General features: G+C 37.6%; 2 protein-coding genes across 2 annotated transcripts; both read right to left on the bottom strand.

Annotated features, from left to right (window-relative positions):
* Positions 1–4,488: 4,488 nt before the first annotated feature.
* Positions 4,489–13,316, bottom strand: grk7b (G protein-coupled receptor kinase 7b). The gene is made up of 4 exons (XM_051870969.1): positions 12,090–13,316; positions 10,347–10,784; positions 7,705–7,976; positions 4,489–6,148 (listed from the first exon to the last, which is right to left on the bottom strand). The coding sequence occupies exons 1-4, from the start codon at positions 12,687–12,689 to the stop codon at positions 5,815–5,817; spliced, it is 1,644 nt and encodes a 547-aa protein (XP_051726929.1). The 5' UTR covers positions 12,690–13,316; the 3' UTR covers positions 4,489–5,814.
* Positions 13,317–16,472: 3,156 nt separating this feature from the next.
* On the bottom strand, positions 16,473–18,827 carry rnf7 (ring finger protein 7). The gene is made up of 3 exons (XM_051870974.1): positions 18,563–18,827; positions 17,535–17,582; positions 16,473–16,944 (listed from the first exon to the last, which is right to left on the bottom strand). The coding sequence occupies exons 1-3, from the start codon at positions 18,735–18,737 to the stop codon at positions 16,826–16,828; spliced, it is 342 nt and encodes a 113-aa protein (XP_051726934.1). The 5' UTR covers positions 18,738–18,827; the 3' UTR covers positions 16,473–16,825.
* Positions 18,828–20,050: the final 1,223 nt, after the last annotated feature.

Genomic DNA, 20,050 nt, shown 5'->3' with positions numbered 1-20,050 from the left:
CATGATCAATTGCTATAAATGCTCTTTCGACCAGCATTAGAACAGACAAGATCATTTGTAAGAGGTGCTGACACCACATAAAGTCCTCTGGAAAGTAACATGTGTCGTCAAGCTAAGAAGAGAATCTCCTCATTCATATAAAGCATTCTTGTGTATTTGCCAGCTTAATAACGAGATTCATTTCAAACTGGCATATTGGTATGCTAAAACAAAAATAGTTTCCAGTAATGCCCTTACAATGAAAGTCTATGATGCAAAGCATACCAGATGGTTAAACAGCAGTGATGTGCACCTCACATATATGTTAAAGGGGTGGTTCATTATGATTTCACTTTTTTAACTTTAGTTAGTGTGTAATGTTGCTCTTAGAGCATAAACGTCTGCAAAGTTAGGACACTCAAAGTTCAATGCAAAGGGAGATATTTTCTTTTAAAGAATTCTCGGTTTAAGGACTACAACAAACGGCTGGTAGGGACTACAACACACTTCTTCCCGGGTTGGTGACATCACTAACCCTAAAATTTACATAAACCCTGCCCCCGAGAACACACAACAAAGCGGTGAGGCCATGTTATTGCAATACAGTACGTAACACAAATGCAATAGCATGTCATAAAAGCAAGACGACAACATGACAAATTATAACCGTAATTAAACTAAACTATACCTGTTCTATCTTCATGCAGCATATATTCTCTGTAGGCATCTTACAACAGTTCCCACACGAGCGATTTATAGATTATCATGACAGAATTTGCAATCAATAACTTTAAGTTAACTCCACATCAGCTACATAAATTCATCAACTAACCATTCAGAAACGTCCTGTTGCATTCTACATGTTGTCACTTCTTCTTGAGTTTCTCCATCATTGTCCGACTCCCGTTTGAACATAAAAGGCTGAACAGTTTCTGACATTTTCAGTGAGTCTGAGGTAATCGGTGCTGCTAACATGAGCTCTTTAAACTCCGCCCTCTTCATATGAGCAGCAGCTCATTTGCATTTAAAGGGACACAAAAAACAAAAAAACAAAACAAAACAAAAAGTGACAAATTTAACATGCTATAAAAAATGATCTGTGGTGTATTTTGAGCTAAAACTTCACATACACACTCTGGAGACATCAGAGACTTATTTTACATCTTGTAAAAGTGGCATTATATGACCCCTTTAAAGTGCTTATATTGATTATTTAACATTAAAAAATGTGTGTTATTTGAGCTGTGAAGCCCAATTGTCCTTCAGCTGCTGTCGTTGTCTGTAATGTAGAAATTAGTCTTGCGTAGCCAAGCCTTCAGACTGACAGCAGAAGGTCTGGACCTCATAGCAACTTTCACTGGCCAAGGACCACCCAAGAGGATGTCTGACCAACATGTAAAGCAACCAATCACAGTTTGTTTTGTTCAGCGTCATGTTTAGGGGGTGAAAATGTAAAGTTGAAGGGCCTTCTATATAAAATGTTTTACAGAACCCATTTGATCTTACGATCATTTCTCAAATGTGCGTACGTGCGATTCAGAAAACGAACGTACACACAAAAAAAACGTGCGTTTTCTGAATCGCGTACGCGTACACCTCTCTTTTTTGCACAGCTGAATGGTTTCAGATCTCATCCTTGTAAATGCCGCCAAATTAATGTCATTAACATATAAGAGCACCAGTCAACGTCCAAATCCTTTACTTGAGAACAGTAAGCGGAAAGAATTGCTCAGATTTCCAAATATCTGCAGTACCCCGACTCTCTGCCACAAGGTAAAGTGTGTACGTCTGCTTAGACCCTGACGTAGCGCCAAGCACTTTTCCACGTCAAAGACCGTTTTTATAAATATGAACGTTGGTGTGGATTTTAGCGTACACAAATTCTACTCTCAAATCTGTGCGTATACGCACTTTTTATAAATGAGGCCCGATGTCTCCACAATAACAGGCCGGCATGCATTTCATTCAAGAATGTCATGAAAGTTTACTGCAACTATGGCGCTACAATAGCTGTGAACTTCACATACTTTTGAAAATCCAGTGTTTAGTTAATCCTGATATGCATTTATTGTCACAGCTGTAAACGCAACAGCTTTCTTCCTCCACGAGAGGGTTTGGCTTTGTTTGTCACGACGGCTTTGTTTCCAGGCGGACAATTGAAGAGTCCTACACACATTTAATGGAAATCCTGTAGGATTCAACCAATCAGATGATGACTTCAAAATTCCCAAAGTGTTTCCCATTTTGTGTAGCATATGCATCACATGTTCAGCTGAGACTACGTAGAAGTAGGATAAGTGTCTGCCCATCAGTCTCTTCACATGCTATAAGAAGAAAATTTCATGAGGAATGGGTAAAAAAAAAAAAAAAAAAAAAAAAAAAAAAATCGCACTAAACAGTATAGGTCAAGTTAATATTAATTTTAACTGAGGGATGAGTTTAAATTATTTTCTGTAATCAACAGCATGTCACAGATGCTGTTTACAGAGCTTCACTTCTGTTGAACCATACGTCCCTGTTTTCCAGGTATAGACCTGTTTTTGGTATCTTGTCCATCTGGAGTTGTCCCCGGAAATGTCCCCATTTTATGTTCAAAACAGCCTGCGAATAGGCTACACTACAAAAAAAGCCTGACTATAGCTTGCTGGTTACCAGAACAATCGTCTAGTGATTATTTTCACCAACAGAGGGGGCTGCAAATCACACTGATTCCTTAATCATATGCCGCTGCATGAAATCAAAATTGACTATTCTTATTATTTTATTGAATATCGAAGTGTTTATTATAATTGATTTATCTGTGCATATCATTATTTTTTAAATTCATGTGTCCTTAATCAAAATAACTTCCCCTCCCTCTTGCAGCGACATTTCTTCTCTTCTCTGATGACGTGTTTACTGGCGTGAGGGTGGGGCAACCTGTCACTCACATGAAAGCAATAATAAACTACAGCCATGCATCTAACGATCCAATCAATTTCTGATGGACAAAATCAAGCCCCACCCTACATTTTTTTCTTGTTAGAGAAGCAGTTTCACTCGAATATAAGTCCCAAAAGGGACTATCGCAACTTCCATTTCTTGCTGTCTTCATGTGAGCAGATTTCTGAAATGGAAACAAGGGACATTTCCTATTTCAATGGTCAAAATATAATAAAATGCAGGATGGGACCTCACTTTTTTCCATCAGGAATTAATTGGAATTCATCAGAAATAGTTTGTGTGGTTTGCTATTGCTGTGATGATCTTATGTGAATTCCGAGGGAGTTATTTTGATTAAAGATTGAGGGCACGTAATTTTAAAAAAAAAATAATGATGTGCACGGATAAATAATTTGTAATAGATACAGCAATGTTCCATTTAAAAAAAAAGGATTGTCAATTTTGATTCATGGTGACTTTAAGCCAAACCATCCTTTAAAATAGTCTAAAAGAGACCCAGACACATTCAGGCACACATTCCAATAACGGAACAGTCTGTGGGATTATGAAGAGCAAAGCAGCATAAAAATATTCACATTTAATAATGTCAACCTTTGCCCATAATACAAACAGACGGGGCTTGTTTTCTTAATGAAACCACTTGCTATTTTAGTCGGTTCCCGTTAGCTGTGGACAAAACACTTGAGCATGTGGCGCAGGGTGCAGCGTAGTGGGTCTGAGAGCTGAGACCGTGCCTGTCTGGCCGGGCCACACCCAGAGATTTCCACCCGCCTTGGGAGAGCTTGTTTATCACAGCTGAGGTGTCATCCAGGAACGTGGAGGAGAAGGGCAAATATCTGCACCCTGTCCAAAACCACAAGCCTCTCTTTCCCATGCCGTGCCTGACCCCATCCTTCATCATATTTCATTAATAATCCCCCATGACAAGAACTGGATTTATGATAATCTACTTACGAACACGGCAGAAATATTTAACAGCTCACATAAAAATTTTATTCCTTTGAAATGGATAAACTTTCTTCACCATGGATGGGTTTATCAGTGTTGTTCCTCATCTAAGTCGTTTTCCCGCCTAATATAAAGCAGTATCTCATTGTGAACAGTGACCTCTGCTGGTCGTATAGCAGTCAGTAGATTCTACATTTGAAGAGCGTTTGGAAATGTCCACTGTTTGACAAGCGTGTCGGCACTGCATGCAAGCCAGTGTTAGAACTTTCCACTGAGCTCTGGTGTTGTTTTAATGGCCGGTTTATTACTAAAGGGACCTTGTCACAACTGACACAGCAATTCACACAGACATTAAAAGACATTAAATATTTATTTTTTAACGCATTTAAAAGTTCACTTTGGCCATTAGATGTTTCTTTTAGACTTCAATCAAACTTCTGAAAATGTGGAAAAAAAAAAAATATATATATATATAGACATGGTAAAAAACTAAGATGATGAAATTAAAGGGTTAGTTCACCCAAAAATTAAAATAATGTCATTTATTACTCACCCTCATGCCGTTCGGAACACAAATTAAGATATTTTTGTTGAAATCCGATGGCTCAGTGAGGCTTCCATAGCCAGCAATGACATTTCCTCTCTCAAGATCCATAAATGTACTAAAAACATATTTAAATCAGTTCATGTGAGTACAGTGGCTCAATATTAATATTATAAAGCGACGAGAATATTTTTGGTGCGCCAAAAAACAAAAACAAAATAACGACTTATAGTAAGCGTTCGGAGCGTTATGAATCAGCGTATCGAATCATGATTTGGATCGCGTGTCAAACGGCTAACTGCTGAAATCACGTGACTTTGGCGCTCCGAACCGCTGATTCGACACGCTAATTCATAATGCTCTGAAGCATCCTGAAGCAGTGTTTTGAAATCGGCCATCACTATAGAAGTCGTTATTTTGTTTTTTTTGGCGCACAAAAAATATTCTCGTCGCTTTATAATATTAATATTGAACCACTGTACTCACATGAACTGATTTAAATATGCTTTTAGTACATTAATGGATCTTGAGAGAGGAAATGTCATTGCTGGCTATGAGGCCTTATTGAGCCATCGGATTTAATAAAAAATATCTTAATTTGTGTTCCGAAGATTAACGAAGGTCTTACGGGTGTGGAACGCCATGAGGGTGAGTAATAAATTACATTATTTTAATTTTTGGGTGAACTAACCGTTTAATAACAGAGCATACAGATAAATATTAAAGGGATAGTTTACCCCAAAATGAAAATTCTGTCATACTCACCCTCAAGTTGTTCCAAATCTTTATAAATTTCATTGTTCTGCTGTACACACAGGAAGATTTTTGAGGGGGAGTAAATGATGACAGAATTTTCATTTTTGGGTGAACTATCCCTTTAAGAGACTAATAATGTCTCATGTCAAACTGTTTAAGATGTAGGCTACCCAGCAAACATAAAGTTCAGGCATCAGTAAAGCATCAGTCACTAAGACCTGTGACTGTAAAAAGTATACATTTAGGTCAAAAAGTTTGAGACCACCTGTAAAAATATCTGGTTAGAGATCCTACATTTTAATTTATTGTAAATTAAATTAGCAATATAACAAATTTTTAAAAATTAACATTATTTTCAGAAAAAAAATATTAACATGTCTATTAACAGCACAGCAACAGCACATGACTTTGCCAATCCATCAACCATGAGCCGAACACAAAATTCATAATCTTTCATACAAATGCTCAATAAAAGCACTTGGTATTAAAAGAAATAACACTATAAACTAGTAGTAGTAATAATAATAATAATAATATGTATTATTATAAAAAAAAAAAAAAAACTTAAAAGTACAACCACTGTAAGCTCTTTTCTTCAAAAATGTGATTTGTTTGTATTGTTGTGCAGTATGTTCTCATGTTTGTCACAGAAGAGTGCAAGATTTGGATTTTTGCTCATCATCATCCAGTCCCGCTGACAATTTCTTCCTGTTTGGGTCGTTAAGCTCATCAAAGAGTCCACTGTCAATCATCTCCTGTTGCCATGGAATTGGCACTGCTCCTGTACTGAATTCCTTAAAAAACTTCTCATCATTGGCATCAAATTCAACCCCCTTAACCTCAGAGAAGTCCCTGATATCACCTGTGTCTTTAGCGTACACAACGTTGGGTTTGGGCACCCATGGAGGTGGAATAAGACCCGCCTCCAGCCGAGGAATATTGATGGATTTGAAGAACTCATGTTTCCGAGGGTCATCCCTGTGGGCAAAAAACAGTTTACAATCAGAAATATGGCATATTTGGATAAAAGTATGGTTATGGCATTAAGTTTACCCACAATTATTTTAGCCAAAATATTAAAGCACTAACTAAACTCCTGGAGGGCCACTGTCCTGCAGATTGTAGCTGTTACTGGCTCCAAAACACCTGCCTGGAAGTTTCTAGTAACCCTGAAGACCTTGATTAGCTGGTTCAGGTGTGTTTACTTAGGGTTGGAACTAAACCCTGAAGGACAATACAGTTTAATGCAGTTTGACACCCCTGTATTAAAGCAGTAATTCACCCATATTTACTGACTATCATGTGATTACAAAATTGTATGCTGATATATATAATTTGGGACACGAGGTGGTAAAATTTGTGGTAAAAATGTTTTCTCAACGTCCCCATTAAATTATGCAAATGTTATTTCCAAAAGTCCTGAGAACGTACAACTTTTTCCTTAGTTATGGGAAATTTTCTTGAAAAAGTTAACAGAACATTCAATTTTATCATTATCCAAACATCCTAATAACATTCTCTCAGGACTCTTTTTTTGTCTTTGTCATTTTTCATGTAGGGGACATAGAACATCAGACGCCCAAAACACAAGCTCCACACAGAGAGGTCTTGAACTCGAGTCCTCATGTTGTGGGTGCGGAGGCGCTAACTACTGAGCCACCTATCCACCCCAATATATGAGCCTTTTGAAGCCTTGCAACTGCATTGTGATAAACAGACCAAAGTCATTATATACTGACAATCTTCCCCTCTGTCGCAAATCAAATCAAACGTGGAGCCAATACTGCAGGTTGGATGTCGATAAAAGGTCATTGGGTTTTGCAGGTCTTGTGACTAAACGCTATTGACATTAAAAGACTGTCAGTGAATAATAACTTAAAATTTCAGTCTGTTCCTCACTCAAAACTATGAAATGACTTCAGAAGACTCAAAAGCGTATGAGTCATATTGACTACTTATTTTTTATGGTTTTTGGCCATTTTTGACAGATGTGAAAGAAGCTGCAAAAAGATTCTTTAAAAATTCTTCTGTGTTCCGTGGCAAAAATTGGATTTGGATCACCATAAGGGTGAGCAAATAATGACAAAATTTTCACTTTTGGGTGAAACTGTTCCTTTAACAGGATTCATATAAAAATTTTAATAGGTTGAAATAGTTTCAGCAACTGACATTGGGAATAGTATTATATGTTAATATGTAATTTAAACCTATGAGCAATGAAGCTGGTATTAAATCTCTTGGTGTCTTCACCCACAGAATGAAAAAAGACCCAAAGCTATTTTGTTTTAACATTCATGCTTTACTCCATCCAAACCCAGTGCTGAGGCTCCAAACCCACTGCTCTCACTGAGAAAGGCTGACAGAAATGGCCTGTTTCTTCGATTTGCTGCCACACTGGCTTGATTTTGCTGACAAAGTAAAGCTTCTGCTTCTCTGTTGGCAAACGGAGGGCAGAGTTGGATTGACCATGTCCTAATAATGACCAGTGGAAACAGTGTCCTCTTGCCATAAAACACATAAATGCTGCCACTTACTTGCAGCCGAGGCGGTCTTCAACATTCTTTTTCAGAAAAAGACTGATGATGTCCTTGGAGGGTGCGTCAAAATTTTTGTGTTCAAATTTGCACTCATCTTCTAGAGTTCTCCTTACTATCTCTTCTTTAGTAACCTTCTCTTTGTGATCTCTAAAGGGCAAACGGCCGGCCACCATCTCATAGATGCTACAGCCCAAAGCCCACCAGTCCACTGACGTACGGTATGGTTCCTGCTTCAGGATCTCTGGCGCCATATACCCCTTAGTGCCAGCCTACGATGGAAAAGACAACAAGAGGGGATATGAGAAAAACCATTCGGCCTTCTTGAAGCCACCTGAAAAAGCAGTTCCAATCATATTTAAAAACATCAATCATGGTACAAACTCTTTAACCTTTTCTTCATCCCCACTAAAATCCCATTTCAGAAGAGATTCCTGAAACAAGTTAAAGACACAAAAACAGTCTCTTCCAATTTCATCAGTATCTCCAGGGACTCTTTGTAAGGGCATGCTTTGCCAACCCAGATGTCAGCTTTGGGTAATACTGTAATTAGCGTTTGAAAGGTCTTATTCAAGGTTTTGTGGTACTCCTGGCTAAAATATTTGTTAATAATGAAATAGTCCAAAATTTCCTTATTTTGCCACTTGGAAAAATGAGTTTAGTGTTTTAAGTATTAGAGTCATTCTAAGTTTTATCTGTCATCATGATACAGTTAACAGGATACTGAACTTATTTGGTAGATTTAAATGTCTAATAGAATTACCTTTTAAAATAAAACACTGATTTCATTTTAAATGTTTATTTGTCATAGGAATATCAGCAAATTTTCAAATTTGATTTTGGATACAGCTAACAAATTTTCACACTCTTTCTAATCAAGCACATCTGATGCAACTCATCAGTTTGTTAGTGGAGTCTTGGGTCAGACAAAGGAGTCATCCAAAATGTCTACTGCTGGTGTAACGGAGGCCAGCTAGTAAGAGCTGTGTAGGTTAACCTCACTTCTCTGACGTCAAGGCGCGCTAGCAAATGATGCTAGTGGCTGCAGTCTTTAGTGTCCTTGTTAGTCTCTCATGCCAGTTGATTCTGGTTCAAATCCTGCTCAAAATGGTTTAAGTAAGAGCGGGTGTGCCTCCAGGAACAGGGTTGGAAAATATTTCTTTAGGGCCGGTGTAGGCAACTCCGCTCATGGAGAGCTATCCAGGGGTCCGTTCTTCGTACCTCGCTTAAAGGATTAGTTCACTTTCAAACGAAAATTACCCCAAGCTTTATTCACCCTGAAGCCATCCTAGGTGTATATGACTTTCTTCTTTCTGATGAACACAATCAGAGATATATTAATAAATATCCTGATGCATCCGAGCTTTATAATGGCAGTGAGTGGGATCAACGAGTATGAGCTGAAGAAAGTGCCTCCATCCACATCCATCCATCATAAACATACTCCACATGGCTCCGGGTGGTTAATAAAGGCCTTCTGAAGCGAAGCGATGGGTTTGTGTAAAAAATATCCATATTTAACATGAAGTAAAATATGTAGCTTCCGCCAGACCGCCTTCTGTATTCAACTTACGAAGAAAGTATAAAACTCTCGCAGTTCAAAAAGCTTACGCTACGTCCTATACTATTCGCATTACACTGTATGAAAGATGGGTTCAAGTGTACTACAAGTTGTAACTAAATACATTTTTAATACAGAGATAGTATGTTAAAAGCATGTTATTCATCTCAAAATAGCACAGTTGACTACACTTAGATGTTCTTAAGATTATCTTAAGAAGTACTAAAAAGAATTTTTAGTATATTGAGTACAAAATTAGTCCACGAAAATAGAGCACTTTATGTACATTAGTAAGTATATTATGGAAGTGTACTAAGTGTACTGAAATAAAGTGTATTTTAGTGCACTTTTTTTTTCACCTGGGGAAGCCTGCTCCCGAGCAAGGTTTGAGCTTACGGACCTGTTGCTATGACAGCAACTCTGGGATGAGCTTCAAAGAACCTAACAGCTGGTGTGCGGTGGGCGTTCTGGCACAATATGGCTGCCGTCGCATCATCCAGGTGGGTGCTGAACATTGGTGGTTGTTGAGGAGATTCCCCCTTCCATATGTAAAAGCGCTTTGAGTACCCAGAAAAGCGCAATATAAATGTAACGAATTATTATAATTATTATAACAATCCTGGATCATATCAAATCCTCAACAGTAAAATCCAGATAACTGAGTAATCCACGTACAAAGAACGGGCCCCTGGAGTTCAGCTCCAACCCCAATCAAACACAACTGATCCAGCTAATTAAGGTGTTCAGGGTTACTGAAAATGAAAGGCAGGGCTGTTGAAGCAGGGTTGGAGCTAAAGTCTGCAGAAAGGTAGCTCTCCAGGAGCAGGGTTGTCTAGCCCTGCTTAAGGGTTAGTATTAATGAGTACTTTGCATGATTGGGGGTAGTAGGACTCAGGCATTCAGCACCTTTTCGTACCTTTTCAAGTGCTCACACTCTATGTATGTGGAGTTCAATCCTCAAACTTTTCATCTACCAGGCCAGATTAAGCACTAGTCTACCCCCAGAATGTTAAACAGAACATTTGCAAGGAGATATTTTTTTTTTATCTTCATAAAGCATGTCATGTCTACTTGTCCTTACCTTCTGAGAGATAGTTTTCCCATTCGGTAGTTCCACAGCTAGACCCAGGTCTGACAACCTGCACTGGCCCTGACTGTCCAGTAGGACGTTCTCTGGCTTCATGTCACGGTACACAATATCCATAGCATGTAGGTGCAAGATACCAGTGGTGATCTGAGCTGTGTAGTGAATGATTCGCTCCATCTCAATGCCATGCTCCCCAATGTGGTAAATATGGTACTTCAGATCCCCTCCATTCATCAGAGTCATGACCAGACACAGGTGGGTCTTTGTGTCAAATGCGTAGGCCAGGTTCACCAGAAAAAGGCTGTTTACCTTCTCCAAGATTTTTTTCTCCAGAAGAGCCATCTTTTCCCCACCCTTTTTCTTCAAGCGTTTCTTGTCCAGCTTCTTGCAGGCATACATCTGACCCGTGCTTTTGACCTGAACAGCACACACCTGTACAGACAGCGGTTTAAAAAAACATTAAAAGAGAAACATTGCTGTGAGGTAAAGATGGGCTGGATTTGAGCTGGATTCTAGATTTTATACAAAGCAATACTCTTTCTTTGTTTTGATGCTGAAATATGCTGTAAAACATGGCATCAGTAATATTACGCACTTGAAAATCTATTCAGATGAAGGAATTATTTGATTATGTGCACTGAATATTATGTGAAATGTATTAGGAGTATTATTTCCAGAGGATTTTATTCCAGTTGGCATTTGGGACTCAGCCAGTGTATTTCATCAAATGATGTTCACCTTGCATATTGTCTCTTTAGTTTTGTCTTAAAGGTGAAGCAATCTGCAAAATTGTGATTGTTTTCGAATGGGTTCCAGAACACTCTCCCCAACGTCCATTGGTTGGAATAACTGTTCCTCCCCTAAACTCTCACCACAGGTGAGTGTGGTGACAGTGGACGTCCCAGCTTCTGAAACTAACACAGCAGTGTTTGATAGTACCACAATAATTAAATATTTAGTGAAATCAACCTATGAATGGCTTACTTAGCTGTATCTGCATATTGAACTGGGATAGGAGATTTAACCCAAGCGTGAGTTAAAACAACCCAAACTCACTTTTAATTGTGTTTAACCCGGCATTTTTTAGAGTGTGTACATTTAATAATAATAAAATAAAAAAAAATCTGAATTTTCCATTTTGATTTCATGGCAACTTTAATGCACATTCTTGGTCTTGTTCTGCATGACAACATCTGAATGAAAAAAAAAATCATAGTTTGTCTTTTTAATATTAATGAAAATGTAATAACTTATTGTTCATTTAAAATCACTTGCCTTTTCTGTTGACGTCACTGCATGGGCTACTGGATATGATCTAATCCATTCCTAATGGATCATGTACTGTTCTACTTTTTTTTTTCTCATTTAATATCCTGCTTCCCTCTGAAATACTGTTGAAATATAGCCAAATTAAGGAAGTACAATGGGTTGCAAACAGCAATCCACACAGACTTTAACATAACATAAAATTACACACTTTAGCTCTAACAAAAGGATAATAGAAAGCAATATAGTTTCCTAATAAACCAGAATTTGTTAACCTACATTCATAATACATGATATACTATAACTAGAGTTAAACTGAACAAAAACTATCGATTTATACAAGCTATCAACCAAAGGTTGATACCCAAACCAAGAATCCGCAGCTTAAACAGACAACTTCTAAAACAATTAATTTTTAATATATTTAATCTGTAAATTGTTTGTGACAGGGTAAGAGGTGCAAACACTCACCTCTCCAAATCCTCCTTTCCCCAAAGTCCTGAACTCGTAGAAGTATTTATCAGAGATGGACTGCTTCTCGAATTCCTTCCACTGCACAAATCTATCAAAGAAGGGGCTGGTGTGATACTCATTGAAAGGTATTCCTCTCAGAAACTCTTGTGTGGCTTCTTTCACCTGTCCCATCATCACCTCCTCAAAGTCCTTCTCAGAAACGGCTTTACACTTCTCCGCCATGTCCTCTGTCAGATAAGCCAGGAAACTTTTGGAGTCAGCTTTGCAGAATTTGTTAATGATATTCTGCCTGGCTTTTTCTTTAGCACCTGCCTCTGCCAAATTCCAGTCATTCAACTCCTCCAGGAACTCTGCAGCAGCAAGGTATTCTGGATTGGAGGCTAAGAGGAACTGTCGGAAGCATGTTTTCCCAATGGGCTGCTGCTCACAGATGTCCTCAAAGTCCTTGGGAATAGCTGCACGCACCTTTGTACAGTTTTCAAGTTTGGGAAGAATTAGGCTACGTCTGCGTTTCCTCATCTCCTTGTCATCTAGACTCTGTGCTTTCAGGTAGGCAGTGTTGGCCACCAGATTGTCCAGTCCACCCATGTCACACATGGCTGTGGTGAGGTGAGGGGTCAACTATGTGACGCTGCAGGTAACAATGGAAAAGGACTGAAATGTAGGCAGCACAGTGGCAAGCAAGATGAGTCAAAAAGAATGAGGCTTCAGTGCCTCAAGTCCAAGTCCTCCCTGTGCCACTCATGTAATTGCTCAGTCAGAATTAAAAACCTCAATAAGGATTTTCTCTTAAGTAAGTGTCTTTGTATGCTAATTCGTGGATACTGCTCTCACGGAAATGAACTTATGCGTTCGTAACTTAAGAGGCTTTGTACTATGTTTAGCCACAATGCTAAGGGATAGACAATGCAATTGTTGCCTCTGACGCGCTCAGTCCTCTACAGTCAACTTCAGCTCAAGAAAATAAATAGAATTAGATGGGTTTCTGAAGAAACTTTGAGTGGTGCTTGCCCATGCAAAATTTGCTGCTTTAATACTATAGGGTGTTGCTATCCAGTTGTTAAAGCAGTGGTTCTCAAACTTTTTTGGTCAAGCCCTCTTTAATTTTTCCCACACCTGTAAGGTTCTTGGTATTTTTTTTACTAGACCAAGTAAAAAATGACATTCTTCTTTCTTCAATGTTAGTGCCAGTTCACCTTGTCATTCAGTGTGAACCAACCTTAATGATGCCCACTTCATTGTGTCTGCCAGGTGATAGTGAAATAATAGCACTTGTTTTGTTTGAAAGTTTAATACTTGTACCCCCAGTTTCACAGACAGGCCTAATCCCAGAATAAAATGCATGTTTGAGCTGTTTTAACTGAAAGCAACTTGCACCAACATATCTTAAAATATTTCAGTGCCACTGTTATGTCTCAAGATGCACACCTGTAATGTTTTTTGCTAAGGCATATTTATAATAGCTGCTTAAATGTCCTAATTGAACTAAGGCCTAATCCTGGCTTAATCTAAGCCCTGTCTGTGAAACCGGGCCTTAGAGGTCTATTCAAATTTTGAACCCCACGTATGAGCCATATTAGTGATGCTTGCCTTAGCTAACCACCAATTACATTGTATCCTTGATGCTGTTATAAGCTCTTTTGAGAGTTTGAAGACTTTAGAATCTTACAAAAACAGATTTAGAGTTCATTATGACAGTAGAATGAGAATAAGCCTTCATTAGGTGTAAACATTATAATAAAATCTGTCCTCTTGGCTGTTTTTAATCAAGCCTGTGTGGTCCGATCCAACAGACGAGCTACTGTAGCTCAGATTGCTCAAGAAGTTAATGCTGGTTCTGATAGAAAGGTGTCAGAATGCACAGTGCATCAAAGTTTGTTGCGTATGAGGCTGCATAGCCGCAGACCAGTCAGGGTGCCCATGCTGACCTCTCTACCGCCGAAAGTGCCAACAGTGGGCATGTGAGCATCAGAACTGGACCACGGTGCAATGGAAGACGGTGGCCTGGTCTGATGAAACACATTTTCTTTTACATCACGTGGATGGCCGGGTGCATGCAAGTCGCTTACCTGTGGAACACATGGCACCAGGATGCACTATTGGAAGAAGGCAAGCCGACAGAGGCAGTGTGATGCTTTGGGCAATGTTCTGCTGGGAAACCTTGGGTCCTGCCATCCATGTGAATGTTACTTTGACATACCACCTACCTAAGCACTGTTGCAGACCATGTACACTCTTTCATGGAAACGGTGTTCCCTGGTGGCTGTGAGCTCTTTCAGCAGGATAATTTTGGATGTAGTATATCAGATAGGCCTACAGTACATGGCAAATTTTCTAGAGGAAAAAAAAAATCTCAACTAATGCTGTAAACTACACATGGGAGTCAGTTGGTACTACATTACTATCATTTTGAAGGTTAAATTAACTTATTTATACAAACACTTAAATTACACTCAATGATGCTTTTATTATAAATAAAGTTTATAATTACATAATCATATTTCTACTCCGATTCGTTTTTTTTTTTTTTAAATATAAACATTTAAATCGCGGCTGTCATAGCTGATTTATTCAAACATGCATTAAATATTGAACATTAAAAATTATAATGTATATTTAACGGTGCATAGCTATATTTATCAGAATGTTGCTTTCTAGAGATCACTTTTCTAGCTGACTAATGAGTTTATGGTCACTGAATATGTTTTTCTGAGGTAAATGTATTTCTGACGTTACGTGACATTGTTTACTAGCTGTTTTATTGACGTCTTTCCGAGGCTGAAACACTGATTGAGCTATTACACGAGACAGGATACGGATTTCGGTAATTTGTACTGTATATTTTAACATACCTTCAGATGTTTAGTCATGTTTATTTCGCGCTGTAACTGGTACTAAAGCGGAGTAAAGGATGTTCACATGCGCTCCGTGCTGCCGCTTCTCTTTAACTGAGGCGCTAAAGCGATCTGTCACGTCACATTAAACAGCGCCAAAACGGTATTTATTTTTTGAATCTCATAATAAGATGGACGTCATTTGAAATCTGAGACTTTGTTTCGTATCAAAAGTAACAAAGCACAAAGATTATTGTGATTTATTGGATGGGAGGCGCGCTACATGTTCTGTTCATTCATCAACTGAAAACAGACTAGACTAATCGATTCTTGGGATTTAAGAATCGATATCAGTTCGTAAAAATGAGAATCGATTAAAATCGAGAAATCGATATTTTTTTACCCAGCACTATGCCACGCAAGATTATATTCTTTAGCATTTTAGAAATCAAATATGCCCAATTTAGAAATAAACTTCACCTGTTTCCTTCGCCTGAAATTCACCCATAAACAAAGTTTACACTTACGTGTTTTGTATTTAAAATGTGCATTAGGAATAGTATTTAACAGCAGATATGCATTCACCATAGTTCTAGAAAACACAACAGTCAGTGAAGATGGTTTTCTGCCCTGCTTGTTAAGAGTGTGGAAATCTTTTTCTACATATATTTGTGTAATTATATAAAGTTGTACGTTCTTGCATGTGATAGGTATAGACTGCATACATAATATTCAATGAAAAAAGCCTTGATTATATCCATCAGGAACCCAGTGGATCATAACAAGTGGGTGTTATGTACCAGAATGCTGCCAGACCTGAATGTGAACTCCCTAAAACAATGTCTAAGTAGCTTTATTCTTGGTTAACATTATTCAATAGCATGCACAGCCTCAAGCATTTTCACAAGTTATTACATTATTTAAAATTACTATAAACAATATGTAAAGTATAGCAGGACATTTGTCACACTGCTAAACATGTCATGTCAACTACCCAAATACAATTTAGTGCATAATATTAAGTCTTGATTGCACTCTTGAGAAAACCCCTTAACCCCAGAATGCACCAGGGGGGATATCAGAACAAATAGTTTACAGTGCCGCTGGCTGAAAAGCCTGCGTCAAATTACTAGTAACAAAATCTTTGTCTTGGAAATTGTCCTTATGGGTTCCGGATTAATTATAAGCACTCAAATCCTGAGCTAAGTATTTCACTAGAATTAGCAGGGGATGGAGCAATAAGCAACGTACTGGTGGAAGACTTACAAAATGCCTTTTCAATGAGGTCTAAATGTTGCATAAGCTTAGGAAAAGTCAAGGATTTGTTTTTTTCTAGTTTTGTGCTGTAAAATATTTCATAGATATTTCATATTTCTCTCTTTGTAAGTACTCAAGTAAAAGTAAAATTTACCTGCTTGCAAAATATTGAAGTTGAATGATGACAATTTTCATTTTGATTTTGAAATTTTCAGTCCATTGAGGGATTTTGAGAGACGTGTACACTTATATAATGAACAATAATTTAAACATATATATCATCACACACTTATAAAAGTTATTTTTTTAATTTATTTCTAGCACACTTAAAACACACATTCATAGTACAGCTTCAGTTAGAATGTCACACATACTGCCACAAACACCCAAGTGAATCTGCCGTTTCCTGGAGCTCTTCTGGCTGGTTCTTGTTAATGCTGTATGAGGTGACAGAAAGATAAAGCTAACCAGTGTCACATGGATTTCTGCCTACATCCATGGTTTCACACTGACAGTCACATACATGCAGACAGGTATTCCTACACATTCAGTGGCTGCAGATGCTCTGATAATCAGTCTTGTCTCCCTAAGTGGAGTAGTGCCAAAGTGGACGGAGGAAATGTGGGTACAAAGCTCCAATCTTCACTTGCCGATCCTCTGCACCACCCAGTCCTGTTGGCATAGTGGGCATCTATTGTTCTGCTTGACCCAGAGGGACATGCAGCAATTGTGGAAGGAGTGGTTGCACTCTCCCCATACCACTGAGAGAAAGAAAGAATAAGAGAAAGTGACGTTTTGTACCCCACTGACTTTTATTGTATGGTCAAAAAAAAAAAAAAAAAAAAAGCACTGAGACATTCCTCAAAATATCTTCCTTCATGTTCCGCAGACGAAAGAAATATGTGAGGGTGAATATACAGTATGATGACAATTTTCATTTATGGACGAAGTATCTCTTTAAGTCTTTAAATATCACAGTGTGAGACTGTCCTTTGATTTTACCAGTAGTCTAACCTACCAGTGTGGAGGCAGGGTGCGTCTGATGACGCAAATGAATACTATGGATTGTGCACTTGGTCAAGGTACTTAACCTCTGGTTGCTTCAGTTGGATTGCCCCTAATAAGTGTTCTGTAAGTCACTTTGGATACAATCATCTGATAAATGACTAAAGTACATTATTTTGTTTATTATTATTATTATTATTATTGTGTATTCAAAACGAGAGAAATGACAGAAAATATTAGTGAAGGGCAAACTGTAATGGCAATGTACTGTGTTGCCATCTGCTTCCAGGGGCTTAATGTAATTGATTAATTAGGTAGGTAATTAGTGATGTTACAGTTGACTTACCAACACAGTCCTCTTGTTTGTTTTCAGCCTGGCATCTCAAGCATGCATCTGAAATACATTTAAAAATACACACCATTCAAAAACATACCTAGTTCTTTATGTTCATTTATGACAGAAATAAGTTGAAATCTAAATCATGTTAAAACACTTTCAGAGAACAGACTTGCTAAAGTCATGAAGTCACAGTAGGACTCTGTGCGGTTATTGTTTGATTAAGATGTTTTTCATGGTAACTACATTTGCTTGTCTTGGACCAGTAAAATACAAAACAGGTTTGTCTCAAAGCCTGAACATTTTGGTATATTGTTTATATTATGCATTTGAATGTTCAATGCAGCGTTTTTGGACATTGTTCAAGTTGTTTTTGACGTCTGCGCAGATGTATTTGCATTTTTGTTTTTTTATGCAGCATTTCTGAGAGTCACAGTGTTCATACATTCGCTGTAATATTGATAAACATCGTACACATTTGATTCAGAGGGTTAGAGCATCATATTGTTGTTAGCACGTTTAGTTTGGCGTTTTTTGTAGCATCATAAGTTTGATTTAAAAAAACGCTGATGCATATTTTTGAGCATTATCACAAAGCAGCATTTAAATGTTCGATCATTCAGCATTTTGAACATATGTGCATTCGAACACTCGATGCACATGATTCTTCGATCATATTCAGTAATTTGATCGTCATATGCGCGTTTAAAACATTTGAGCATATTTTGAGCCGGAATGGTTCAAGATTCGATTTTCGCATTTTTTTTTTTATTTTTTAACTAGGTGCGTTTGATTGTCATATTCAAAACATTTTGGGCATAATAATAGGACATTCCAACGTTTGTATCTGCATTTATACGACCACCACTTATGATTTCCACAAATATTGTCTGTGTAGGCAGCAGTATGTCATTCACTTTAAACTGTTACTACTGTGACAGGCGAACGCTTTCTACATTTATGGTCTTTTGAGGTAAACCAGCTAACAATCACATAAATGCTATCTCAGGTAGCCTGTTAGCTAGAGAAACACTTACCCATTACTTGAACACGACAAATAGCGCAGGTGTCACACTCCACATCCCAACTCCACATTGCCACCGCATTCCACTTCTTGAGGGAGAACATCTTGTCTCCCCCTGATTTGGATCCAGAAGAACCGCTGTGAGTGTGCACTAAACCCGGCTCATCACCATCGTCCATCTCCGCCATGGCGAAGAGGCGCAGAAACAAAATGGCTGAGATAGGCAGGTCTGCAGACACGCAGATCGGTCTCTCAGTGGAGTTGCCTGTAAACAGGCCCCTGGCTGGATGTCTTGAAACACTGGCAACTATATTTTAAACACGCATTAAAGTTCATTTTTACCATTTGCCCTAGTTTCTCCTAAACATTTCCTCTAAAAAAAAAACTAAAAACTTTCCGTCTTGAAACAAGAAAAATGAAAAGAGCAAGATAAACAAATTATGTTTTTTTTTTTTTTTTGTTTGTTTTTTTTTTAAATCCATTGAATGATTTTGTATGCACTTGTACTGTATGATTTCACTTCATTCATGTATTTATTTGATATATAAATTGTATATATATATATATATATATATATATATACTATAGTTCTTAAGTAGTCTTCTGTAGTTTTTGTTTTCACTTTTCTGCATCTGTGATGGACATTCATATATTTTTTCATTAATTATTTTTCACCTCTCCTTATTTAATGTCTTCTTTTAACCTCCACACATTTTATTATTAAATGTGGAGAAATGTAGGTTTTGCTCACAAAAAAAAAAAAAAAAAAAATGTTAGAAAAAAAAAAATTATTCACTTGGTTCTACATGCAAGCATTATTATTTTGCAAATAAAAATACTGAAAATGGCATGCTTCATTTAAGCAATATCACATGCAGCATTTACAAGAGTGCTGTTGTTGTGAATTTTGACATGGCTATGATTGCCTAAGTTCATGCCACTAAACCACAGCCATGCCAAAAGTGCTATAGTGATTGATCACTATCCCCCTTTCTCCACTGGTTATGATGCAATTGTGGCATTACATCAGTATAATAGGCCTATAAAATATTATTACTGTCAGGAAAACAAGGTATAAGAATATAGAATCTATACAAAATAACGTTTATACATCCATACAAAATAATGTTTACAGAGGATTTGGAAAGCTTTCAAACTCTAAAAGATAAATCTTGAAAATTGGAATGAAGTGTGCCGATTTTTAAAATCTGGTCAATAAAAATGTCAACATGTCTGCTTTTTTATATATAAAATTCTGTATAATGATGATGTATTGAGACATAAAAGTACATTCAGAGTGCTAAATACATTGACATTAATACTGACAAAGTTACATATGAAATTACCATCCTTTTAGGAAGCAATCTCTTTAAGGTTACAGTACATTTTATAAAGACACCCTGTCAACCCTGTTAGCCTACCATGATTTTGACTACATTTGAAAAATTTGGTCTGGATATAACGATTTAAAAAATAAAAACCTTTCTAAAGACACAGTTAT

The sequence above is a fragment of the Ctenopharyngodon idella genome, chromosome 18 (genome assembly GCF_019924925.1).
Source record: "Ctenopharyngodon idella isolate HZGC_01 chromosome 18, HZGC01, whole genome shotgun sequence".
Taxonomy (NCBI): domain Eukaryota; kingdom Metazoa; phylum Chordata; class Actinopteri; order Cypriniformes; family Xenocyprididae; genus Ctenopharyngodon; species Ctenopharyngodon idella.
The sequence above is the reverse complement of the archived record's forward strand: the minus strand, read 5'-3'. Positions and strand labels throughout refer to the sequence as shown.